At 36.7% G+C, this 27,666-nt stretch overlaps 1 protein-coding gene across 1 annotated transcript in view; it reads right to left on the bottom strand.

Annotated features, from left to right (window-relative positions):
* The window catches only part of Tacr3 (tachykinin receptor 3), a 43,718-nt gene extending 16,269 nt beyond the window's left edge, over positions 1-27,449 (bottom strand). Inside the window, exons 1-3 of the mRNA XM_090356732.1 lie at positions 26,639-27,449; positions 11,287-11,475; positions 9,488-9,638 (exon numbers count right to left, since the gene is read on the bottom strand). Coding sequence (XP_090212858.1) covers positions 9,488-9,638; positions 11,287-11,475; positions 26,639-27,180 — 882 coding nt within the window. The 5' untranslated portion in view covers positions 27,181-27,449. The remainder of the gene's footprint in view (positions 1-9,487; positions 9,639-11,286; positions 11,476-26,638) is intronic.
* Between the last annotated feature and the right edge of the window lie 217 nt (positions 27,450-27,666).

Genomic DNA, 27,666 nt, shown 5'->3' with positions numbered 1-27,666 from the left:
TGGAAGAACATTATTTATCCTGATTAATGTTCAAGTTTTGATTACTCTTAGATGTGCAACTAATATTCCATAGGTAGCTTTCAGTTATTTTAGGGTTCTTTGGCTGTTCACAGATTTCTTATGTGGCACTTGTATGTGTTCCTTTAGAAGGGCGTCAGTGGAAATCATTTCCCTTATCTGAGTTTAGATGAGGACAGCACAAGGCTTTAGAAATTCTTATTTCAGAGATTTGTATAATGCTGCCACTTCTTGTTGGAGAATGGGGGAATAATGAGGCAGAAGTAATCTGAGGGTAATACCTGAGAATTGAAAGGCACAATGTAATCACAATGTATTATCCTATCGAATTTAAAGATTTCTAAATAAAAACAGATTAAATACAAGTTTCAGAGGGGGCATAAATGATTTGTGAGAGCCCAAAACTTGAAAATACCATGGATAAAGCACATCTAGGCTCCTTTTTGGAGCCTAATATCCAAATGCTGTAGAGGGATTTCTATCTAAATTCTTGCCTTAAATGAAATACAAATACCAACGATAGCAAAAGGACAGAGGGCAAAGAATTGTCATCCTATATAGTAAAGCATCCTGTGTAATATAATGGACAACAAAGGTGATTTTTATATCTATGACCCCCATCCAATTTGAAGGGGAGTAAAACTGAGGATATAAAAGATACTATGTTTGCTGAGTAGGGTAATGAAGGTTAGGTAGGGATTTGCAAGTTACAGATTTGGAATTATGAGAATACTGTTTTAGTTTTATTATAAGAGCAGTAGGAAACCTGTCTTTCACTTTACCCAAGCCTTAAATCCTATCGTGAACTATTGTGAACATTTTCAATGGTACTTAACCCATGTTTGATTTACATAGCTTCTCTTTTGGCAAGGATGGATGCTATGTTCGACCAGTCACTTCCAGTGGAGACAGGTTTGATATATTATCAATCCTACACTAATCCAACAGCCAAAGGGACACGAAGAGAAGATCTCTTCTTTGTTTTGTTGTGAAGGATTTGAAGAATAGATTTGTGGTTGATGTAACCACGTGAAGGACTGGGTTGAACGACAGACTTGCATAAGTATTTTCTAGGCTATTAAAAATGCGGTGGAGATTTTTAGTATTCAAGTCTAACAGGATATTTCTTGATGATTATCATGATTTTAACTTTGTCTCTTTATACATGCTTTTCTTGACCAGGAAATGTACATACATAGTGACAAATGTAGTTTTGTAAAGTGTCCACATAGTATTCTACACTATAAAATAAAATAGTAGGCTGGGAGTTTGGCCTAGTGGTAGAGTCTTTGCCTAGCATTCATGACGACCTGAGTTCGATTCCTTGGTGCCACATACATAGGAAAAAGCCAGAAATGATGCTGTGGTTGAAATGGTAGAGTTCTAGCCTTGAGAAAGCCCAAGGGCAGTGCTCAGGCCCTGAGTTCAAGGTCCAGGACTGGCAAAAAAAAGTACTAAAATAAAGCAGCAGTGTATGTCTGCAGATTTGTGTGTTTTTTTAGTATAGTTTAATATTTAGGGAATTTGAAGTTTTTATAAAGAGGAATGAGCATATGGCATAAACTCTTTTTACTCATTTGCTTTACTGGGTTGTAGTGTCAAGAATCAACATTTCTTGAAGGGCTAAGGAATATTTAATTTATTGAGAAATGTAGGGAAATAGGAGGGAGACACATTTCAAATCAGTTTAATTATTTCACCAGTAAAATTCTCTGTGCATGTGTTGAGGCCAGGGCAGAGTAACAGCTTTGGAATTTAAGACTAACCTATTCTAGAATTGTCTCCTTTTAATAATCTTGATCCTGAAGCAAATCACAGCACATAACTGCACACTATTCCTTGTATAAGATGTAAAGTAAGCTGATTCACATAAACTTCATTCATCCATTCATATTTCTAGCACTGTGCTAAGTACTGAGTCAGTAAAGAACATGGCTTCGTTCAGTATTCTAACGTTTAAAAAGCATTAGTGTTATATTATCTCTCCACTCTTTGACCTTCTCTCTTATTTCTCTAACATTCACAATAAATCACATTAACCTTTTAAAGGAAGTAGAAAGTCAGTAGATTACTTCCTTGACCTTAGTATTATGATTGTGCTCAAAATCAGATTCTCTCACTTGCCTGGCACAATGATTTTAATCAATTTAAAACCTCAAAGCCTTGGCTACATCGGCAACTGGCTAATGCTAATAAAGCTTCTAAATCATATCACGTATGTGACTAGTAGAATGTGGACCTATAGCTTTATTATAATTATAAGTAATTAACTAAAGAAAGAAGCACTGACTATCTGAGAGACAAGAACCCATATTTTATAATCCCAATTACCAAATGAAGTAACTGAGTTCCATGGAACAGCTTATTTACTCTGACTTTACATGAGATGATTTCTATTGTTAGTGGAATCATTTAAAAAAAATAGCCAGAAAATTTCTGTAGTTTATTTGTACATGCTCTGTTTTTATGACAGATTTCTCCCATTTCAATTAGTCTTTTTCCAAATAAACAGAGGCTGGGGAAAATACATAAATATGAGTCAGTACCAATCAGTCCCTCACCATGCTGCATAAACAGCCTCAAATATAACTCCTGCTGGCAAAGAGTGAGAGGCTAAAACACTACACACTGTTATTAATACAAGCCATATAATTATGAAGCAAAATTAAATCAGGACAGATAAAGGCAGCTGGTAATAACTTGCTTTTTTTTTTTGCCAGTCCTGGGCTTGAGCTCAGGGCTTGAGGACTGTCCTTGGATTTTTTCTCAAGGCTAGAACTCTACCACTTGAGCCTCAGCACCATTTGTAGCTTTTTCTAAGTATGTGGTACCCAGGAATTGAACCCGGGTCTTCGTGCATGCTGGGCAAGCACTCTACCACTAGGCCAAACTCCTGGCCCCACAACTTGCTTATTTTTTTAAGTATCCCCACATAGTTTCAAGAACCACTAGTTATTAGCTCCTCTTTTTCAAAGGATATTTTATAACCTGGCCCTGATAAATAAAAGTCTTTTTGTCAATATGGGACAGAGTAATTCTATATGTAGATGTTTTTAAATAAAATCTACTGGAATTTATTCACATCTGTATGCATACATATGTGCATGTGGGTAATCCATCTGGATATTTTCAAGTTTTATTTAACCACAAAAATGATTAGTGGGGCGATGTCATTCTTTCTGACAGCCGCATAGAATTCCATTGTGTACAAATACCACATCTTGTTGATCCACTCATCAACTGAGGGACATCTGGGTTGGTTCCATATCTTTGCTATCATAAATAGTGCTGCAATGAACATCATTGTGCTAGTGGATTTGTTAGGAAATGGAAAGACTTAGAAAAAATCGTATTAAGTGAAGTAAGCCAGACTCAAAGGAACATAGGCTCAATGGTTTCCCTCATTTGTCATAATCAGTAGAAACCTTGGGCTCTCCTAGCAGAGATTTGCAATAGAGCAAAACCTAGATATATAAGGCCATATAGTATGAAGCTAATTGAAATGACCTCCACAATATTGAAACAAAAGCCATATAATGAGTGATTGTTGTCCTTAATGTACTATGTTATCTCTCATCTCTTTTGCTGTCCCTTGGTTATCTCATATTGTTACAGTATCTCACTTTGTTATCTGATATATTGGATATATTTGTATTTGGTTATTTGAAATTGGATAGGGAAGGGGGGAAAACAAGATGAGGGATGGAGGTGGGGGGAGGAAAATGGGGACCAAGACATGAGAAAGGGTATCAATGTATGTGAATTAATGCACCTCCTATCTGGCAAATATAATGTAACCCTTCTATTACAATAAAAAATATATGAAAAAAAATGGTTAGTGGGCCCGGAGTTTGGCCTAGTGATAGAGTGTTTGCCTAGCATCCAGGAAGACCTTGGTTCGGTTCTTCCATACCACATGCATAGAAAAGGCCGAAGTGGTGCTGTGGTTCAAGCGGTAGAGTGCTAAACATTGAGGAAAGCTCAAGGACAGTGCTCAGGCCCTGAGTTTGGTCCCAAGGACTGGCAAAAAAAAAAGTTTGTGAAATACAGAGAGGAGTTAGAAAGGAAAGCACGAAGCCAATATTTCAGCTATTTGTCAATTATTTCCAACACTGACTACTGCAGATAATGTTCGGTGACAAATATATACACACTTGGTTATTCTGCTATTAAAGGGAAACAAATGTTAAGCATCACAACAGCATAAAATATGATGGGGATATTAAAAGAGAAAGGAATGCACTATCCCCATCCTGGTTCAGCCACTTCCAATGAGTTAGGCTAAATCTGAGAGATAATGAATAAAAATCTTTTCTTCTGTTCTCGCTGTTGCTATGGTTACCTTAAGTGACTCTATTCATTGGAATCTGACATTTATATTTTTGGTTACATTTAATGCATAGAAAAGAAATCTTAGGGTCATCTGAAGCTAACATGAATCTTAATATAATTTATCATGACTGTAAGCCTTGATAAAAACCTACAACTAGCCTAAAAAGCTTTTGTTTGAATTAAAGGAGAAATGTGAGCTACTGGTGGCCAAACATGAGAGTTTAAATTCCCCATATTGGAAATGGCTCCAAATGGCAGGAGACAAAGGAACTGTCAATGTGAGTAAGTTGCCTAACATGTAAAAGCTATGAGGGTTAAACATGGAATTTTGATGTATTGTTTGAAGTTTTGTCTATGGTTTTCCCCATGTTATCACTGTTTTTGATTTCTGTACCCTTCGTCTTATTTATAAGTTTATCTGATTTGGGGAAGGAAGGGGAAATCACAGAAATGACTACAGAGACAAAGGACAAAGGTTGAACCAATGCAACATTGATAATCACGGGACACTACGTTAGAAATGATCCGTACTACCTGGGGAGGGGTGTGGGGGGGAGCTGGGGAAGGAGAGTGAGTAACACTGTTGGATGATGAATGAACTCATTTCATTACTTATACAACTGCAACCCTTCCCTACATCATCGTCATGATGAAGTTAAATGAATAAATGGAATTTTGATTCCCAAATATCCTCCTATGTAATCTTCCAACTACTACAATTTTCAGCAAATAGGATGCAAAAAAATGGAGATGCATCCAAGATCGTACCCATAGCAGGACAGAACTAGAACACAAATCTTTGATCTTCAAAATCCCGCTTTCTTGTGTTCTTCCCTGGATCAAGGCACTATGGTACAGTTTAATGTGATCATGGCAGTCTGCCACTGGCCTTACTAGTTCCACACTCTGTCATCTCACATTTGTCTGCATGTATAGACTTGATTAGGATGACTATAGGGATGGTATTCTTGTGGACCAAACTTGAGCATGTCGGTAGAAATGAAGCAGAGCTCTGCGGCATGGCTGTAGAGTGTCGTCTACCTCCAATCAACATCAATAAAACTTACAGTCCATTTTTCTTTAGCAATCCACAAAGATATCATATTAGAAATCAGTTTTCCTGGAGCCAAGGGACTTCATGCATTTTTCCACAATGGGAATCTTTGGGTAGCAAACTGCATTTGCTCAAACTATTCTCATGGTTTCCTTCTATTCTCTATCTAGTCCCCATTTCTTTTTCATATTGATGGATGTGGTAATCCGCATTACTGAAAGTATTTTCTTTAAGTCCAATTTATATACCTGTTTGTTAGTGTGACTTATCATAGTCACATCTTGCTTGGGCCTGTATCATTTATATTCTACATCAACATGCCAAAGAGGATCCATCTCTTTCACTCACATGTATATTTTGAGGTATATGTTGTCATTGCCAAGAATTTCATCATCATTTATGGAAATAAATTACTACATTTCCTTACCCCTCAACTTGGAAAAAAGAGGTAGTCTTTAGTTATGAAAATACTCGGTGAGAAAAAGAAAGATCTCTTTTCAAGGTGAGTGAGTTTAATTTCTAGCCTTAAACATCTGTTTATTGTTGGGACCCTGAATCTAAAAAACATTGCAAATAACTCTGCTATAATATTCATGATTTTCTCACTTGCCGACACTTAAGGAAACACGATGTAGGCAACACAGGAAAAAAATCCTAGAACACATTTAATTTATTTACTGAAACATCTTAAATAAAAGATCTTCTAGTCCATTTCCTCATTTCCTCCTCACATGGCATTTGTCTTTAGTCCAAATGACTTCAAGCAAGAGATTCATAAAAATTTAAGGTCTTATTAGGCCTATCTTTCTAGATTCCACATATGCTCCATCATTAGGAGGCTGTAAATATATTTTAAATCAGTTTGTGTGTTGAGCTCTAGATATTTAAAATCTTTAAAATTTCAAAACTTTGTTGTATAATTCTACATGGTTTTCTGAGCCTGATTAACTTTTTTTTTTATATATGTAGGTATCTTTCCAATGGAAATTCACTGAAAAAGTCCAAGTCTTTACTCTTACTCAACCAGTCATTGTATATGAATTGGGACATACTCTGAGTGCACTATTAAATTATGCTTACAATTGAATTAATAATGCAAATACTACAGGAGAGAAATACAGTTTAGTCTCAAAGAATATGCAACATTATGAGAAGAAACACATTAAACAATACTGCATTATAAACTGGCAAATGTTTAATTTTCATTAAGTGGTATAGCTGTTTAGAAATTATAAAAATTATCTCATCCAGTGCATTTTGATTTATTCAGTAAGAATAACCATCAGTATACATTTCCCCATGTCTCCTCAACCAAATCAGAACCACAAATACAGTATATTTTTGCTAAACACACCCAGTAGATACTTCCAGTCTTAATTTTTAGTGGTGTGTGTGTGTGTGTGTGTGTGTGTGTGTGTGTGTGTGTGTGTACATGCTTGCATGTGGAGGTGGTAGTGGAGTTCTTGAGGCTTGACCTCTGGGCCTAGGTGCTGTCTTTGAGCTTTCTTACTCAATGCTAGTGCTCCACCAGTTGAGCCATAGCCTTATTTCTGGCTTTTTGGTGGTTACTTGGAGATAATCTCAAGGACTTTCCTACCTTAGCAAGCTTCAGACTCTGGTCCTCAGATCTCAGCCCTCCAAGTAGCTAGGATTTAGAGGTCTGAGCAACCAACATTGGGCATTTTACCTTTTTAAATAAAGCCAAGAGACATGATGAGGGACATGTAATAATTTTCATAGAACACATATTTCAGTAGACTTTTGAACTTATTAACTTAAAAAAATAAGGTATGTAATGGGCTTTGAAATTATGAAGTATGTTATATATGAGTTTATTAATGTATTGCTGGCATTTCTCTTTCTTCCATTACAGATCAATTCTACACCTGTGATTGAAACACAGAAACAATCCTCTGGCATTCCTTCTAAGCTCTTATTAAACTCTGCAGAGCCATTTAACTTTAAACTTGACTTTGACGTTTCATACTATCATCATAATGGAAAGTTTCTGGAAGTAGCCACTGTTATTTCGAGACCAATCATCTTACCTGGTGCTGGCTACAACTCGATGTATCATTCTCTTAAATGACACATTGGGAAGGACTGATTAATCCTAATTTATCTGGAAGTTTTGTAGTAGTTAAATTACTAATCAACATAGAAATATAATTCTTTTAAAGAGTAGTCTTTAAAAGAATTAATTCTTTCATTAAATTAATTAAATTGATCAATTAATGAATTAATCAATTTAACCCACACATTTCAAAACTAAGCACAATTCAAAAGCTTATAGGAGAAAGAGAAAGGAAAGTCACCCTCCCAAACACTTGGGAACATCTCTTAGTGACTTGATTTAGAAGGCTTTAGAGATAGGGTCTTATTATGTAGCCCAACTAGCAATGAACTTGCTATCTTCCTGCTTCTGGCTCCCAAGTCTGGGAATAGAGGTGTGTTCTACTGTATCACATTACGTGAAATTTCATCAGCATTCCTTTAGTTTGTACATGCATACTTGGGAGTCAGTCAACATCTGTCCATCTTTTGTCATTAAAGTTTGTACAAAGTTGACTAATTGACTTGTTTCTCTTGATATTTAGGCTTCATTTTTAGTATTATAGCCCAAACTTTTGTATTTGATTTCTCTCAAGCCCAGTCTGAATGATCAAGATTGGTTTGCTTTGGGAGACAGCCAACGTGCATTTGTATGTCTGGGCATATAAAAATATGAAAATCACATGATGGCTAGTAATAACTATATTTCAAATCATACCTGAAGATACTTAAATTTTAGATGTACACATTCATTATGTCGGTTAAAGTAAAAATATATTTAATAGCTTTTTATGCTCCAAAAAGAATAAACAGAAAAGTTAGCTAAGTTTCAAATATGGAAAAACCTGAATAGTAGTGTCTGTAGAATACTGACACCTATTCTATGAGTCAGTTTGGCAAAAATCCAAGGACAAGGTGACTTCTAATGAGATGTTTGTGACTTGGATGTCATTTTCTCATTATTTTAGCTCAGAGTACAGTTTGAAAGAAAAAGAAAATGGATCACAATTGTAAAATATTCTTTTCTGAAATATTCTAGAAAAGCCAGGTAGCCAGTGCTAGGTGTACATTTAGTTTAAAATAAATAAACTCAGAAAGGAATATTTATGCTTTATCCTCACCAGTTGTGCACTGACATCATTAAAAAATATATGTACACATGACTTATTCCCTTTAGGGTTCTAACTTCAAAAAAGGAGAGCATTCAACTACAAAATTTAGTACATCCTAAAAAATATTACATGTGCTGGCGAATGTAACTGTAACCCCTCTATACATAATCCTGACAATAAAAAATAAAATTAAAAAATTACATGTGTATAATGAAAAATAATTATAGTCTATATAATATAAGAAAGCTATTAAAATGAGTGTTGAAATTACAAAGGAGAGGAATATATTAATAGAATCCTACTTTTAAGATTCACTCAAGGCTTTTCACAAATATTGTTAAGGTTAGGGTTTTCTTTTTCTTGTGTTGAGAACTCAGGACCTTGCAGATGCTAAGCACAAGCTCTGATTCTGAACTACACCCCTAGTCTAAGGAAAGCTCTTTTTAAAACATTTTTTTGGAAAGAGAGATAAAATGACATTCATTGATGGGGAAGATATTATGCTTATTTTTGGTCTTTCAATTACTACAGAGTATGATAAATCTTCAGTGAACTTGAATCCTGTCTAGCAGAGAAAAAAATACAATGCTAACATAAAATCCATTTGCTACAGTATATTTTTAAGAACTTAAATGATCATAATTAAGCCAATGTTTACAGCTAGTAGTTTTAAGAATGTTGTTGTAATGTCATTTTTTTTAAACAGAAAGTCCAAGTAGTAATTCTATATAAATAAATTAATCATAATTGGGATGAATAACATTGACTGTTATACTTATCCTCATAAACCCTCTCCATTATGCATTAGACACATTGAAACAAGATTCCTTTGGATTTTAAAAAGTTATGAAAAGATTTCACCCACGGAGTCGACAATGACCAGTGACATGGGTGCTAGATGGACTCTAGGAAATCATACCTTTCGTTTGGCTTTCAGCTGCTCATGGTACTTGTCACATGTATCTCCTGGGATCTCTCCTCCCCAGAGAGTAATTCCAACGATGGTGTATGTGACACCCATGATGAGCAATGGAAAACAGTACACCAGTATAATGACAATGATGTGGTACCTGCGGGTAAAAAGGGGAAAACGTAGGCTGAAGAATCCTTTGGAATGAAATATGAGGGACGTTGAATTTGTTCCATTTTAAATCATAACAAAATTGGCAATGATCATTTTAATCTTATCGTAGTCTCCACTTTATAAATCTATCGAAATAGCATGCAATTATCACCTACAGTTGTATTTCAAATCTTGCCAATTGATTTTTTTTTCTTTCTGGTCAACCTCTGTTTGGTATATGAAAACCTGAAAAGTGAGGTGAGGATTTATATCTTTCCTTTAGTCAATATTCTGCTTAGTAACTGAACTAAACTACTAAAATGCATCATCAAAGCAAAACGACGGTAAGACAGACTGAACTAATTCACTAGCCTGTATTTTCTTCTGTGTGTGATGATTGTACACATTTTTGCGATAAAAAGATATTTGAAATGACTTGCTCTTCATCAAATTTAAGAAAGCAAAATGACACTCTGAATTGTATTCCATGCAAAATAGTTTTGGATTAAAAATTAGGTTAAAAAAACCAGTTACATGAACTTTAAAAAGTTATGATGTACCTGATTGAATTTTAACTTCCTAAATGATGGGCATACCTATAAATCATAAAAAATACATCGTCAAACTTTCAAATTACATCGTTGAATTTCATAGCTTTTAATCAAAAAATTTAGTTCAGGAGCAAGAGGAGGATAATTAATTATCTAATAGTCCAAACAGAATTCTGTAATCTTCCATGTGATTTCTCCTGTCTTCAGAAGAACTTAAGTCACTTATATTCATTTAAGTTTTGTAAGAGTTGTAAACTTCAGGGATGCATATCCATTTCTACACATTGATTTAATTCAATGGAGAAGTAATTCATTCAATAAATAATTTAAGAACACTATTATCATACCCCTAAGCATTATTAATAATAGATAAGAATACAACACTCAGGGTACAGATTTTCTTTTAGAAAGTGCCTCCTAATCAATTAATTTTCTTTAAAAATAATCTGAATTTGTGGGAGAACAGAGTTGGATAAGATGACTGCTTGAACAATAACCAATATGTAAACTATTAATTTTAAGGGGTGTAATTTATAGGTAATCAAAATCTGATAATAAGCACTTTACTGAAACTGAAGTTATCAGAATAAAAGACATAATTACATGACAACACTGTTTTTCCCCTTTTTGCTACAAAAAGGAAATACCAAATTCTATCAAGTAGCATTTCTCATGCCTTTCTAATCTAAGGTTCAAGGTTTTCATGCTGAAATACATGAACACAAACTGAATCAAACCAAAGCAAATTTCAAGGACCTCCCAAGACTTCCTAAAAGAGCAATCAACGCCTTGGGGCTTTGCTTCCTTTCAGCCTCTTTTCAATCAATAACAGTCCAACCGCCCTATGCCTTTGCCTTTTATTTCTTCCTCCAGGAAAGCACTCACGATACTTCATAGAGAGTCATCACATCTTCAATTAAATAAAAAAAAAAAAACCTTTCCTTGCTTAGCAAACTTAATGAGCACATTATACTACATTGTATCTATTTTACATGTTCCTGGTTCCCAGATTAGACATAAGCCCTGAGGGGAATGCATATACTTTTTATGTCCCCAAGTACTTGATAAACTGAATTGAAAAGCATGACAGAGAATTAAACTTACGTGAAATGCTGTTTGGGACCTTCTGGCCATTGCACGTAGCAAAGAGTACGCCCCGGCATGACTTGAATTTTGGAATACAGGCACTGCGGGAAAGCTAGCAGAAATGCTAGAATCCAAATACTTCCAATGACAATCTTAGTGGCTGTAGCAGACAGTCTGGGTTTCAGGGGGTCAATGATAGCCATATACCTATATCAAAACAAACAAGTTTATTCTGTTGGTTCTGTCATTACAATGGTTCCCCTCATTTGTCATAATCAGTAGAAACCTTGGGCTCTACTAGCAGAGATCTGCAATAGAGCAAAACTTTGATGCATAAGGCCATATAGTATGAAGCTAATTGAAAGGACCTCCAGGATATTGAAACAAAAGCCATATAATGAATGATTGTTGTCCTTAATGTACTATGTTATCTCTCATCTCTTTTGCTGTCCCTTGGGTATCTCATATTGTTACAGTACCTCACCTTGTTATCTGATATATTGGATTTATTTGTATTTGGTTATTTGAAAGTTGATAGGGAAGGGGGGAAAACCTAGGAAGGGATGGAGGGGAAGGTAATAGGGACCAAGACATGTGAAAGGGTATCAATATATGTGAATTAATGCTCCTTCTATCTGGCAAATATCATGTAACCCTTTTATTAATTACAATAAAAAATAAAAAAAATTAAAAAAAAGATATTTTTATGTTGTCTTTCGTGTTTTCTTTGAAAAACTGACTACTGTGATATCATTGCAGTTTATTCATACAGCAAGTGTTTTCTGCTTGGTAATTATTAATGGTATGTGATTCCGTCTATCATTTTATATAATCTGTGTTTCTGTGTCTTTACAGGTTTCTACACATTTCAAAGATTTTTGTAATGAGAGGTATAGCATTTGGATGTTCCTGGCAAATTCTTCGATTTTTTAAGTGAAAATCATAATCTGGTATTTAGCAGAAATTATATAAATAACCACTCTAGAATAGTTAAAAGCATTATAAATGCTTTGATTTAAATTGAAAACTAGCTTCGCTTAAAAGTGTGTGTATGTGTATGTTATCAACATTTTACTAATTCTGGAACGTCATTATCTTCAGTTTGTATCATTTACAGTGTTGATATCTCTGAGGATGCATCACTATATAAATACAATTGTCTTCCTCTAGGATATAGAAACAAAAGCCATATAATGAGTGATTGTTGTCCTTAATGTACTATGTTATCTCTCATTTTTTTTGCTGTCCCTTGGTTATCTTATATTGTTACAGTATCTCACTTTGTTATCTGATATATTGGATATATTTATATTTGGTTATTTGAAATTGGATAGGGAAGGGGGGAAAACAAGATGAGGGGTGGGAGTGGGGGGGAAGGAAATGGGGACCAAGACATGAGAAAGGGTGTCAATGTATGTGAATTAATGCACCTTCTATCTGGCAAATATAATGTAACCCTTCTATTAATTACAATAAAAATATATGAAAAAAACAATGGGAATTAAACCACAAAAAACTAAATAAATACAATTGTCTTGTAGGTCCTAATTCTTCCATATTGTATTGCTTTATTTTAATTACAGAATGAATTAATTATTCTTCTGTTTCAACATGATTCAATAAATCTATATCTTCTCTGAGAATAGCTGTGCTTGTTGACACTGAGGTGTTAGCCTTGCATAACAACAATGACTGTTAGCCATAGTATACTGCAAGTCTTAAGATGGGAAAATTTTGACAGATGGCAACAATGTTGGAACATAGATGGCTTTTAGGAGTCAGAACCTCAAAGAAATGAGATGTTAATTTTGGTGTTCATGAAGTGGGTAGAGAGACTCTCATAACAGATGTTCTATTTTCTCAGGTTTTAAATCCAGTTTTTTAAAAAAAAAAGACATCTTGGTAACCACGCCAGCAGGGAGTTGTGGCTGAATGTAGCAAAGTTGGATGACAACCGGGTTTGACTCCTTCTAATTAGTTTTATAAGAAGAATAAGATAACGTGTGTGTGTGTGTGTGTGTGTGTGTGTGTGTGTTGGGACACATGCTAGTAGTGGAGCTTGAACTCAGGAATTGTGCACTGTTCAGAAGCTTTATTTTAACTCAGTGCTGGCATTCTTGAGCTACAGCTCTACTTTGGGCTTTTTGCTGGTTAAAACTACACATAAGACTCTCACTGACTTCCCTGCCTGGACTGCCTTCAAACTGATCCCCAGATCTCAGCTTCCTAAGTCACTGGTGCCTGGCAAATAACCTACATTTAAATTTACTTTGAAGGTATAAATTTAACATTATGTAATTTTATTCTGTGATTGTATAATGATTCTAGAAAACTCTGAGAAAAATATAGTAGAATAAGACCTTGCAAGGAAATGTCCTCATTGTCTGAGAAGTAAAAGGCAATCAATTCTCGGTATTTGCCTTCCTTTTATAAATACTTGAGGTTTGAATTCAGTGCTTTGCCATGTTAAGCAGGTGCTTTACCACTTGAACCATGACTAAGCCCAATTTTTCTCTTAAAAAGATAAATCGAAACCACAGACAATCTAAGAGTTGACGTTACAAATCCTACAATATTAGGAGATAAATTTTAACAATATGGAGTTGATGTAATTAAACAAGACTTATAACTCTATGCAAGAATAAGTATATTATTATATTGATAAGTGACTTTCTTCTTTAACTCTCTTCAGTCCTTTAATGGAAAATATTCTTTAACTTTTGTCAGACTGTACTGTCTTCATATATGCAAGTAATATACTTGAAAACAGTTAAAAGATGAGTGTTCTTTGTGCTCTTTGTGGTGCTTAATGAAGGTGAGTAATCAGTGAGAAATCTCTTGCAAATCTTCTTTTGTTTTACTCATATACCTAGACAATTTAGGACCCTTCCAAAAATCCATGATCTTTAACCAATATGTACCTATTATTTATGAATTAAAGGCTTCAACTAATCACATATCCAGTCCAGTATAAAATAGAAGCAACATTCAGCCCTTAGGGTGAGTGCTTTCGAAACATTCTTCATCTAGCCAGGCACAGTGGGATCATACGTATAATCCAGCCATGTGAGAGGCTAAGAGGCTAGAGAATCTTGTTCTCAGTAGCCTGGGCAAACATGTCTCAAGACTTTAAACTTATCTCAACTAATGGCTGAGCATGTTGGTACACATGTGCCATGCAGTTATGGAAGTATTATGGCTGCTGACACAGTGGATCACATCTGTTATCCTCATTTATTTGAGGAAGCACAAATAGGAGGAATACAATCCACAATGGCTTTGGCAAAAAAATGAGATTCTATCTAAAAAAAAAACCGACTGCATAAAGAGATAGCAAAGTGCTTCAAAGGACAGAGCATTTACCCAACAAGTGAGAAAGACCCTGTGTGCAATCTCCAGCTTCTCTCCCTCCCTCCCTTCCCCTACCTCAATGTAGTCTGACTTCAAATTAGTTTTCCAAATGGGATAGAGAACAAGCTTAATTGTAACATATGTGCCATGCCATTTCCATTACCAATGCCATGCCTTTATAAGGGAAAGCTGACTTTGGGAAAACATGTGAGTTTTGATACGTTTACAATTTTCGCATAAAGAACTGAGGCCACAGTCACAGAATATCAACTGTGTTTTATGAATAGGATATCAATTGTGCTTCAAATTGTGCTTCATGTATAGGAACTAATCTGTGGTGGTTAGAAGAGATACTTAAATTCCATTAGGAAGGAAAACTCTGTACATGCCTAGTAAAAATGACATAACATGTATTATATGAAACACCACAGACATTTACTGTAGTAATAGTCCACTAAATGGTTTTCAGACTTATTTAAGAAATATCCACTTTTTCTCATCATTATTGAGTGGATAGGCCATCATAACTATGCAACCAGCCAACCATCTTATCTGTACCTTTGTCAGCAGCTCTGACTGAACACACCCTTTAGGCAGGCCAATGTCTCAGTTCTCAGCACCCGTTTCATTAACTCAGGCATCATCTGAAATTATTGACATCAACTATAGATTTTCCAATTTGGTTTTCTCACCAAGTGAGGATCCTTTTAACTCTACAAAATCAAGTATCCTATTTATGTTGTCACCTAATAGAACTAATAGAACTATTAGGAGATTGAAATGTTAGTCTGATCACTGTGGTTGTATATCTACTTATTTGATACCAATCATCTCAAAAGTTTTCAAAGGAAAAATGCTAATTCCTTGGAGATTTTCTTTCTATTTGAACGAATTCTTCCTCTAAGCCTCTATCTTTCTCCTTTATTTTTTGGGGGGAGGGAGGAGGAATTCTGGGGATGGAATTTAGGGTCAAGGCATTGTTCTTTCACTTTTTTTCCCCACCAAGCTGGAACTCTACCACTTGAGCCACAGCTCCAATTCTGGCATTTTGGTCATTAATTAGAGATGAGAGTCTCATGTTCTTTCCTGTTTGAGCTGGCTTTGAACCTTGATCCTCAGATCTCAACCTCCCACATAGGTAGGGTTGCAGGCTAAATCCACCCATGTCAGACTATAACTTAAATGTAAAATTTTAATGGAATAGTCTCCTTGCTATTCTTATGTAGAAAATATTATAACCCATGAGTTCTTCTGTTTTATAAACAGGCGACAAAGGATATTTGAAAATTCACTTTCCAAACTCAGGGAGAAAGTAGACTTTAAGACACTAAAGGAGCTTAACTGGCATATGATTTTCCATTTTTGCCAAAATGTGCACAAATTAATATTCCCAGACTTTGTGTGGAATCTCTAATGCCATTCAAGTTTTCACGATAAAACTTTACTCCAAAATGTAACATGTATTATGTCCTAGACTACATTCTTAGGAATTCAGCTTTTGCCTTGTCTGACATCAAACTTCCAGATCTTTTTTGGGGGGTTGTGGGAGGAGTCATGAGGCTTAAATCCTGGGCTGGGCGCTGTCCTTGAGCTCTCAAGGCTACCACCTTGAGCCACAGCCCTACTTCCTGTTTTCTAGTTATTGATTGAAGCTAAGAGGGTCAGCTTTGTATTACCCAGGCTGGCTTTGAACCTTGATCCTTAGATCTCAGCCTCCTGAGTAGCTAGGATTACAGGCATGAAACACCATGCCCGGCTTAAACTTCCAGATCTTTACCTCCTCTTCAGAAGCTGTGATCAGAGGCATGAGATACAATACTCATGTTGGAGTGGCTGTATTATTTATGAGACAGAGTAAAAACAGATCAAAGAAAATGACTAGCAATAAAGATGCTGTTGAATCATGCTACAATGTCAGTTTCCCAAGAAGACCTAACAGCCAACCCAAGGCACATCTATTGTAAAAATTTTCCAACTACATGAAAGAAGAATTGTATGGGAAAATTCACAATTGCACATTTGTAATTTTGGACTTCATCATTCTTTCCTTATCAGAATCATGAGTCCCTGAATGACAGGGATGCATTCTGAGGACAGCATTTGTCATTCAAACATCAAAGGTACACATTAATTAGCCATGTGACCACCCTGATACCCTCAGATTGGGAAAACAGAAAATCCATGAGGTTTTTGACATCCAGCCTAGTGTGGTTTCACAGCACACTCTTAAAGATGCACCATTTATTTTCTAGGAGTCAAGAGTCTTGGACAATTTAGTTGGGTGCTCTCCTTAGCTAAGGCTTTAATTGCTGTTTTGGCTGAGCTTGATTTTATCTGGTGAGTTGTAGCTACCAGGCTTTTTAAAAGTCACTAACTAATAGAGAAAGACAGTCATCAAGGCTATCTGCTAGTGATAAATGCAATAAAAATAAGGTAAATATCTGGCAGATAACCCTTCACCTTTGCCACATTTTATTTATATGAACACACATGCTAGGCCTTCAACAAGGCACAACTATAACAGGAGGAAGATTGGAAGGAGGATGAGGAAAATGATCTTAAATTATGCCACAAAATGGGTGGATGAAACCTCAAGAGAAATATTTAAAATATTGGAACTGAATAAAAGTGTAAATATGAAGTAGCAAAACCTGTGCCATTCCCCATAAGTGGTGTTTTGATGTAAATTTCTAAAAGGAAATGCTTAATTAGACAAAGAAGACAAATCTCCAAGTTGTTTTCATCTTTAGTTACCTGAAAAATAAACTCAAGTGACGCAAAAGAAAAGAAATTAAGTAGAAGGAGAGTTCAATAAAACTCAAAGTAGAACTGTAGAAAAAAAATTCACAAAACTGATGAGAAAAAATGAGAGGGAGAAACGCACATTGTTAATACTTGCATAAAATAAGAGGTAACACTATGAAGGTTATAACCTTAACAAAGTATAATATATTATGTTTAACATTACACATACACATTTTTAGGTTAAACAGATCAATTCTTTTCTATGATGTATTCAAAGAGAAGCAACAGCAGTGATGCAGAATAATTAAAAAGTAAGCACCATTTTGCACTTCATTTTTTAGATCAATATTGTCAAGAAATATGAAAAAAGAGTCAGGAGAGTAAAAGGGAGTCAGCGACAGAGAGACAGAGAAACAGAGGCAGAGACAGAAAGAGGAAAGATAATTGTGTTTTATCCATGTGTGTGTTCAGGATTGGATTGAGGATTTCATGCAATTTGGTTTTCATCTACCTCCACCCAAAAATATAACAATTTAGCCATGTGCCAGTGGTTTACACCTGTAATCCTAGCTGCTGAGGAGGCTCATGATGGTGGTTTGAAGCTAATCCAAGCAAGAGGGTCTGTGAGCCTCTTATTTCCAATTAACCACCAAAGGACAGAAGTGGAGTCATGGCTCAAGTATTAAAGGGCTAGCTTTGTGCAAAAAAAGAAAAAGCTCAGGAATAGTGCCCAGGCCCAGTTTAACATAAAAAAATCAGCAATCTAAAGAGTCATGTAAACTAATCAACTGATGTAGAAAATGCATTTGATAAATGTTTACCACATTATACTTCAAGAGAATTTCCCATATTCAATCACTTACAAATAATCTCAGTCTAACACCTTGTTTGATTATTAGAAGAGCTACATTTTTCTACCATGATCAGGATAATTCAGCAATATCCTTGGGGGAAAATATACAGCATTTAAAAATCACATCAGCAGATGTTTTTGTTAAATATCTGAAATCTCATTTTATAATTCATATGAAAAAAACAAGTAAAAAAAGGAGAGTAATAATAACTACTGAAGTTGAAGCAATCACGCTATCACATTTTAAGCCCTTATAATTAAGACTGTGGACTTGGTACAGACATAGATCAATGAAACAGATTCAGGAGTCCAGAAATAGACCTACATAAAGACGGCCCATTGATTTTTTTTTCGGCAAAAGTGCAAAGGCAATTAAATGGAGACATGATAGTCTTTGTACAAATTTTTTGAGACAGTTGGACATCTGAAAGTCAGAAATTTTCACTATACTCAATCTTACACTTCATACTAAAGTTAACTTGGAATAAGTTGAAAGTTAAGGAGATCGCATGGGAAGAAATCTACATAACCTGTGTAAAGATAAGTCCCTCAGAAAGGGTGCCAAAGGCATAAAGCAAACACATCACCCACTAAGCAACATTTAAAGCTTTTTCTCTGCTAAAAAAATTCTGTGAAGAAAACAGAAAGATTGGGCCTATAGGCTAGGAGATAGCCTACTTGGCTAAGAATACATTCTCAAAATAAGTTAAAAACAAAACAAAACAAAACACAACACAACACTTAAAACTTGGCAGCAAGTTAACTTTTTTTTATGAAGAACTCTGGAAATTCTTGGTTACAAAACCACTAAAACAATACAAATCGTTAAGATGAACTATTAATGAACATTAAAAAAAATTAAGTGCCAACAGAACAAGAGAAGAATGATTGATTCATTAAAGTCTGTGTGTCTATAAGCACACAGGTCTGCTCCTCTCTCTCCCCAGGGCCATGGTAAAATGCTGCATGATTGGAAGAGATATGGCTGATGACTTAGCTCTGCTGCCCTGCCAGCAGGAACTGACTTTACTCAGAACAGAACACAGAAAAATCCATACCTGGGGGTTTTAAACAATTGGCTTTTCAGGGGTAAACAGGGAAGGCTAACAGCATGGCAGTATTCTCAGTTGGAAAAGATAAACTGTAGTGCAGTTAAAAGTCAAAGCAGATATCTAGGACAAGATAAAATCCAGATCTTTGAAGGTGACATACCTCTGCTGATCTGGAAGGTTTTATGCATGCAGAGAGCTCTGCTCTCCTCAAGAGCTACTGGAAACTGGATGAACATGAAACCCAGTTCTGATTTCCTGGAAGTACCTGAGCTTCCCTATGACACAGAGTCAGTGGAAAATGGTGGACCAAGTTACTTAACACAACTCCTGACTGGACACTAGCAAATGGTCTGACCACTGACAAAGCTGACCAGATGCAAAGTTTGGGATGATAAATATAAAATTAAAAATAAGAAAAAAAGGAAGTGGTGCTGTGGCTCAGGGGTAGAGTGATAGCCTTGGGCTGAAGAGCTCAGAGACCGCACCCAGGCCAGAGTTCAAGCCCAATGACTGGCAAAAACTAAAACTAAAACAAACCCTAAACCAAAAACAAACAAAAACTTTAGTGAGGCTCTTTGAAAATGATGTTTTTCTTATAAGCTGAAGGAAATTTCTGTGAGGATTGAAATGAGTACTTAAATAGGATGGATGAATTTTTATGAGAAGTCTGCATGCATGATACAATTTCACTGTGTTTCTTAGATCTATTTAATATTCTGTGGCAAGCAGAGTTTTTTTTTCTACTTATAGAAGCTACAATAAATGGGATATTTCTTATTTAAAAAGAAAAGAAAAATATAAAACCTGAGCAGTTACATTATAGGCCACAGATGTGGGTGGAAACAGAAACTATAAAATTAATATTGGCAAGACACTATTATATAAACAATGGATAAATATGCAATGGTGGAATGAAAAAAAAAAAACTAAGAGACAGATCCCAGGCCCTGAGTTCAAGCCCCAGTACCGTTTCAATTCATCTCCTAACTGGGAATGCCTCTGGCTGATTTCCATGTTAGCATCCCACACAGGAGTTAGCTTAGGTGTGAGAGGTCTGAGGCAGACTGACACTGATGAGCTCAGGCAGAGGCCGGTAGGTGTGACTGGGTGAGCAGTGACAGCATGTGAAAATATTAAGAGCAGTTTTGCTTTGTCAGATAATATCAATTCTTCTTTTTGCTAATTTTGAAATGTATGTGTATGGATAGCAATTTCTTCTCTGAACCCACCTGAATGTTTGCCTACAGAAATCAAATAGGTTTAGTTCCAGATAAACATCAAATCATTTTTGTGTAGCAGATGAATGGAAAATATTATCTACTGTTCCATAACACCAAGGAATTGCTAGAACAGATAAACGTGAACTCAGTGTTTGAGAGTTTTAAAGGCAGGTCCCAGAGCAAAGCCAGAGCTACTGCTCTGGATTTTTATCAGTAAACCTCTGACAGAATAATGAGAAATGAGAAGGCATCGGCGCCTTCAGTTCATTTGGCAGCTAACAAAATTGTGGAAGAATACCTTTTTTTCCTGTTTCCAAAGTTACATTACTTTATCACAAATCAACACTCTCCATATATTCATATGTGGATAGATAGATAGATAGATAGATAGATAGATAGATAGATAGGTAGAGTGCCAGTCCTGGGGCTTGAATTCAGGGAGCCTGCTTGCTGTCCCTGAGCTTTTTTGATCAAAGCTAGCCCTCGACCACTAGAACTTTAGCTCCACTTCCAGCTGTTTAGTCATTTAGCAGACATAAAAGCCTCATGGACTTTCCTGGCTAGGCTGGCTCTGGACCACACACTGATACAGGCTGACTTTAGCAAGGAGTAAAATAAGGTATGAGGAAAAGAAAATTTGGATAATGCTGCTGACTTTATTACATCTATATGCATGAGCTTGCCAACTTGGGAAATTCAGGGTTATATTTAAATATCATTAGTTTATTTCTCTCTATTATGGATTTTTATTTTTACACAGACTTTCATTTTTAAATGTATTTCATTTTATTTCATTGAGGATTTTAGTTGTTTTTGATTGTCTAAATTTGAAAAAAATCCTTGAAAATAAATTTTTATTTAAATCTATTGTATGTCTTAGTCTGAATTCTTAGCAGTGGAATAATGTATGCCCTGGGAAATTGTTACTTTATATAAACTGGGGTTGTGCTGATTATGTAAGAGCCAGCTCTGATTACATCTTAGTCTGTGCTGACCTTGCACTTTACTTACTTAATGAATATATCTATTGCTTTCATGATGTATTCATGATTAATTTATAAGGATTAGCACCAGTTGCAGGTGTGGCACAAGGCGTCCAAAATCCTAGCGAGTATATGGCTCTGAATTCAAATCTCTACCTCTCAAAAAAAAAGGAAGGAAGGAAAGAAGAAAGGAGGGAGGGAGGGAAGGAAAGGGAAAAAGAAAGGAAGAGAGGGAGGGAAAAGAAAAGAATCGACATTTATTGATTTTAAAGAGAACTCTCATAGTCCACAAAAGCAATCATTTTATTGGATACAAAGGAGATCTTTGTAAGCCTTTGAATAAGAACTGTAAAAGATGTAAATGTTTAGAATATCTTTTCTAAAAGAAATACTGGTTCAAATGAATTTTTTAAATTATTATTTTGTGCATAATTCAAAGATATGAAATAATTGACCTCAGATTAACCCACATCAAGTTCATGACGTGGGCTAAATGATGAGTCAAGGGAAGTCCGTAGCTCTAATAAAGGATATTAATTGCTTGGGCAGTAAGTCCTCTTAGAGATGAGACTGGATAAGGGCACTCAAATGAAACCAAGAACAAATTAACCAGTGCATTTATATCATAATATTCATAGCCATAATGTAAATTTACCACAATATATTTAGAAATCCTGTTTCTATACTAAAATCTCACCATATTCCATTTTTGTACTGTCATCTACTCATAATCTATTTCCATAGGCCTCCCTAATAGGTCTATGAAAATTGCCATAAATTCCTTTGTAAAATATAAAATAGAATATTTCTAAAGAAATATTGGAAAATAGAGTGGCTGGTAAGGTAGTGTTTCAAAAACTAGAATTGTTTCTTAATTTAGTTAAGTATTTCTTTAAATAATTATTCATGTTGTTTGGCTTTAAAAATATGAAGCAATTTTGCTCTCCTTCTTAAGGCATTCATACTATTAGATGAAATGCATCAAATTACTTCTTGAGGGTTTACCAGTAAGAGCCAGGCACCAGTGGCTCATGCCTATGACCTTAGCTACTCAGAAGGCTGAGATCTGAGGATCTAGGTTGGAAGCCTCCATGAGACTCTTATTTCCAATAAACTACAAAAAAAGAGGCAGGAAGTGACACAGTGACTCAAGTGGTGGAGCACTAGCCTTGACCAAAAAAAAAAAAAATCAGTGAGTATAATTCTGAAATTAAGTATTCAGAACAAACTGAATCATGTGTCTCGAAATTATATTTTAATATATGTTAATTAAAACTTCCTACAGATTTGTGTTGGGAAGATGGGGAAAAAGTGTTTAACTCTTTTCTAATATCCGCATATATCACGTGATAAGCCACAAAGGAGTAGAAATACCATTATAATGTGTCAGCTGCTCTGTTAATTTTCTATCTCTGACTCTTAATTCAAATATAAATAACTTATATGATTTGTTATATAATACATGCAGCACACATTGTATGAAATTCTAACGGTCTTAAAGGTGGTGGTTTTATGTGCAGTCTTCCTAAGTAATCAGGAGATGCAATGATGTGGACCTTAAGAGAAGAATGCATCCTAGAATGGACTGATTTGAATGCTGAATGCTGACTGTGATTTTGGAAATCTTAGTATCATTTAGGTAAGTGTTTTGTCCACATGTCTTATTTTAGCATGGCAAGCCTGGAGAGGATATTTCAGAGGCAAGAAGTCTTTAGTTCTAGAGGAGACCACGACAGCAGGGAACTGGTTGTCCAGACAAAAAGGACGTAGATGGAATGGAGGGATTGGACCATAAGAAAGCATTTTTTTGCAGGAAGTTGTGTTGCTAGAGTTAGACTGGATGCTGTGACTTCATATTCAAATATTTGGTAGTTATTGGCTTAGGGAAAAGTGGAAAGAAGTAATTCTCCAAGTGTAGAAAGAGCGCTGAACGTTTCCAAGAAAACGCCTTCTATTATCGCAAAATGTATGACCATTAGCCCGCAGGTTTCCACCTGCAAGCTACAGGGAATTATCAGCAGTACTTTTCAAGTCTGAAATTTCTAAGTCATAGGAAGCTTGTAAGTGTTTTGCTGCAGCTGAAGGAAAGTTATGTCTCCCAATCAAAGCTGATTCCCTCTCCTTACCCTAAAGATCTTATTTTTAGGCAAAGAAAGAATTGATTTTTTCCCATTTAGGTTGAGATTATATAATTCTGTTTATATCAAATAGGGATGGAGAATATGTACAAGGAAATATATGAATTATTCACATTACATTCTTTTCTCAATGAGGTCCAACTAGGGATTCTTTCATCTTTATAGTTATTTTCATAAGGCATTGATTGTTGGAGAAATTATAATTTTGGCAAGTCCATATCATTAAAAAAGTTTCTAGCTAAGAAAAAGTAGTAAGTTCCTATCATTATAGCCAAAGATATCATGACTTACATGTCAGTATCAGCAGGGTTAACCTTGCAAAATTTAACCTAGAAAATGACTGCAAATACCTCAGTCAATTTCCCCCAGTTTATTTTTGATAAGATGCCAGGGCAGAAAGATTCCACCATGGAGAATTTTAGTGACTGTTATGTTTATTTAGTCTTTGATTCTAAAATTTATCAGTGAAGAGGTTTTCCTTTACTTCTACATTATTTTCCTTTTAGTGTTATTGTAGAGATGGTGTACAGAGGGGTTATAGTTATGTAAGTCAGGTAATGAATACATTTCTTTTTGAACAGTCTCAACTCTTCCCTCATTTTCTCCTAGGTTTCCCCTCCCTACTTCCTTCCTCATCAGTTGTATATTTCATTTTCAGCATATTGTTGAGTGAGCATCACTGCTGCATTTGCTCACCCTTTGTCTCAATATTTCTGTGCTTCCTCTTTGTATTTCTTTTAGGGAAGTTTCCCTCCAGTTCTGTATTTCTTTTCTTTCTCTTTTCTGGTCAAACAAGTGCATTCTCTATTTTACCCAGGCATTTTTAATTGTTATTATAAAGGTGATGTACACAGGAGTTATGATTACATAAGTCAGATACAGAGTGCATTTCATCTTGAACAGTGTCATCACCCCTTCCCTCCCGTCCCCACCCACAAGTGGTATAGCCCATTTTCAACAGTGTCCAGAGAGTATCACTGCTGCACTTAGAAATGCTTTTAGAAGTCGACCCATTTTTTCAGTATCTGAAATGAGCATGTTTCCGATGTTATAGCAAATCCTATGCTTCATAATTTGAGTAGCTTTAGGATATAAAATTTTCTATGAAGAAGTAGAAAAAAATAAACAGTATTCATTAATTTCAAACTAGTAAGTATAATATAACATTGCATCATGAATGTTTAAAAACTCCAAAACTTTTGAATATTTCAAAAGTTGGAAAAATAAACCTTTCTCGCTCAGAATTGCAATACCAATTTCAGATGTACAAAATTTCCATTGAATTTTATATTCCCTCATTATCATCTCAAAAAAGATTCTAAGCATTTTGTAACTTTATAGACTAACACCTCTCCCCCTTGCCACTACATTTTTAAAAATGCACATGCTAACAATTTTTTTAACAAAGGAAAAGAAGCCAAGACTAAAGTGAGAACAAAAAGATGTGCAAACCAAAAATAAAATAGCAACTGCCTTGGTGGAACAACAGATAGTTCTACTTTTTCCCCAACTCCTGGCTGCTTTTGTTCATTCTTGGCATTTACTTCTCTCGCTCTCTGGCAAAAATGCCAGAGTAAACAAGTGTGAAAAATCAGAGACAACAGCAAAAGGGAAGTTACTATTTCAGAGAATTTAAAAAGTATGGTTTTAGCCAGGCACTGGTGGCTGGTGCCTAGGTTTTAAGTTCAAGCCTCAGGACTGGCAATCAATCAATCAATCAATAATGAAGTATGATTTTTGCATTTAATTTTCCTCATTGAGACAACAGACCATCATTCCTCAGCTTAACCTTGTGGGCCTGGTGTATGGAAGTAGTTTCCATTGATTTCTGTTATGAATGACTTCATGCTCACTATTTCCAAACAGTGAATAATCTGAATTTATGGGAAATTTTATTCTTCTTTTTCTTTCTTATAACAGTAATGGAATGTAGTGAACGTTAATAGCCTCATCTGATTTTGAAACAGGTTTGTGAATGTAAGGCAATGCTCTGTCATCTTACACACCTGCCAGTCACAATGCAGACACAATAATCACCAGAAGCCATTCATTTCTACAAAAACATTGAACCGAAATGTGACCTGCTTTCCCTAACAAGTTACCATTCACCAGTGGGCTTTCTCACAGTGAGCTTTCTGAAATGTAGAAGTCTCAAAACCTTGACTATCGAAACAGACATTTGTGATTTTTTTTAAACTTGTTAGAGACTCTCACAATCTCCTCAACAATTCAGGAACGTTCGGAACATAATTTTTTAAAAAATGTAACTGCCAAAGAGTGTGTTTCACTTATTCCTGGGGTCCATTGGGACCCATCCTCGGAAAGATTGTTACACCCCCCCAAGCTTTACACAGCTTATGCCTTCAGTAAATTCTACCTGCAAACCCACAGTCTGGGTGAGTGGGGGCAATCTTGTGGCTTCGAATGGATGATGACTCTGAGACTTAGAGGCCAAACAGAAGCAGGCTTTAGGGTAAGGTTAAACGATGGGGTCGGATGTAGATCGGCGCATAGCACAGACAACAGAGAGAGGGGATTAGGTGAATCAAGGCTGTCGACTCTCCACCAAAACCGACCAACAGCAGAGAAAAAGAAGGGAAAATAATAATAATAATAATAATAATAATAATAATAATGTTTTACAGAGAATACAATTTTTTTCTTGATTGTTCAAAGTGATTGGAGCAAGTGGGATGATATTTAATGGTTCTTGCTCAGTGTGTCGCCCTTGGAAACAATGAGAGGTCTTTGCATGACCCCAATTGGCTTTTTCAGTCCCTTTAGATGCTTTGACTGAGCTGGAGTATGAGAGATCAGAAAAGGAGAAACAGGTTCAGCTTTCTGAAATGTCTCCCCCCCCCAAAAAAAACAAACAAACAAACAAACCTCTCAGTCCCTTTTACTTTTAAGGACCGTATAAATCTTCATTTTCTTTGAGGACCTCACCTCCAAGGGGAACTCTCTTCCTTTCCTCTCCTTCTGTCTCTCCCCCCCCCACTTCCCTGTCTTTGGAGTCTTGCACACTCACCTGTCCACGGCTATGGCTGTCATGGAATAGATGCTGGCGAACACGGCCGTGATGGGGAAGAAGTTCTGGAAGCGACAGTAGTTGGCGCCGAAGTACCATTCGCTGTGCAGCGCATAGATGAAGTTGACCAAGGTGTTGAAGGCGGCCATGGAGGCGTCGGAGAAAGCCAGGTTCACGAGGAAGTAGTTGGTGACAGTCCTCATGCGTTTGTGGGCTAGGATGATCCAGATGACAATGACATTTCCCAACACCGCCACGGCCACCACCACGCCATACGCCAGGGACCAGAGCGCGATCCTCCAGGACGGCTGCACGAACTGGTTGGTGAGGTTGGCTCGGGGCTGGGCGGGCGCGGGGGTCGCCAGCTCGGAGGAGGAGACATTGCCGGTGTAGACCAGCAGATTGAACCAATCCGCTCCAACAGCCCCGGCCGCCGCCGCCGCCGCGACCCCCAGCCTGGCGGCGCTCAGGTTCCCCGGGGCGTCGTCACCCACGCCCCCCGCGCCCTGGCTCCACGCCTCGGCCTCGGGGAAAGATGCCATCGTGTCCCCTCCACAAGCCCGATCTGTCGCTCCCCGGCCCGCCCCTCTCCCAGATGGCCAAGACCAGAAGGTTCCAAAGGAAGGACGAGGGGTTGCCCCGTCAGGGCGCGGGGGAGCCCGGACCTGCGCCCCAGCAGACGCCAGCTGCAGAGCGCGCGGTCGCGCCACGCGCAGGCATGCTTTATAGTCTCGGGAGTCAGTCCCCTGCCTCGGTGACGTGTGGGGGCCGCGGAGCTGACGAACCCCCTTTCTCGGGCTATGATTGCACTCCTGCTTTCTCCCACCCGCCCGCTCTTTTGAATCCCATCCGCAGCCCCCCACGCAGCCGGGGCCCCGGAGGAGCGGCCGAGGCGGGCGAGCAGGAAAGCCGGCTTCTTCTGTGCTTGCTCCTCCCGAGTTGGTCTTCTGCCTTTTTCACGCCAGGATTGCGCTCTGAGACAGGGGTGGTGGCACGCGCCTTTTCTACACGGATTGATGCGCTCTCCC

The sequence above is a fragment of the Megascapheus bottae genome, chromosome 23 (assembly GCF_031878675.1).
Source record: "Megascapheus bottae isolate mThoBot1 chromosome 23, mThoBot2.hap1, whole genome shotgun sequence".
NCBI lineage: Eukaryota > Metazoa > Chordata > Mammalia > Rodentia > Geomyidae > Megascapheus > Megascapheus bottae.
The sequence above is the reverse complement of the archived record's forward strand: the minus strand, read 5'-3'. Positions and strand labels throughout refer to the sequence as shown.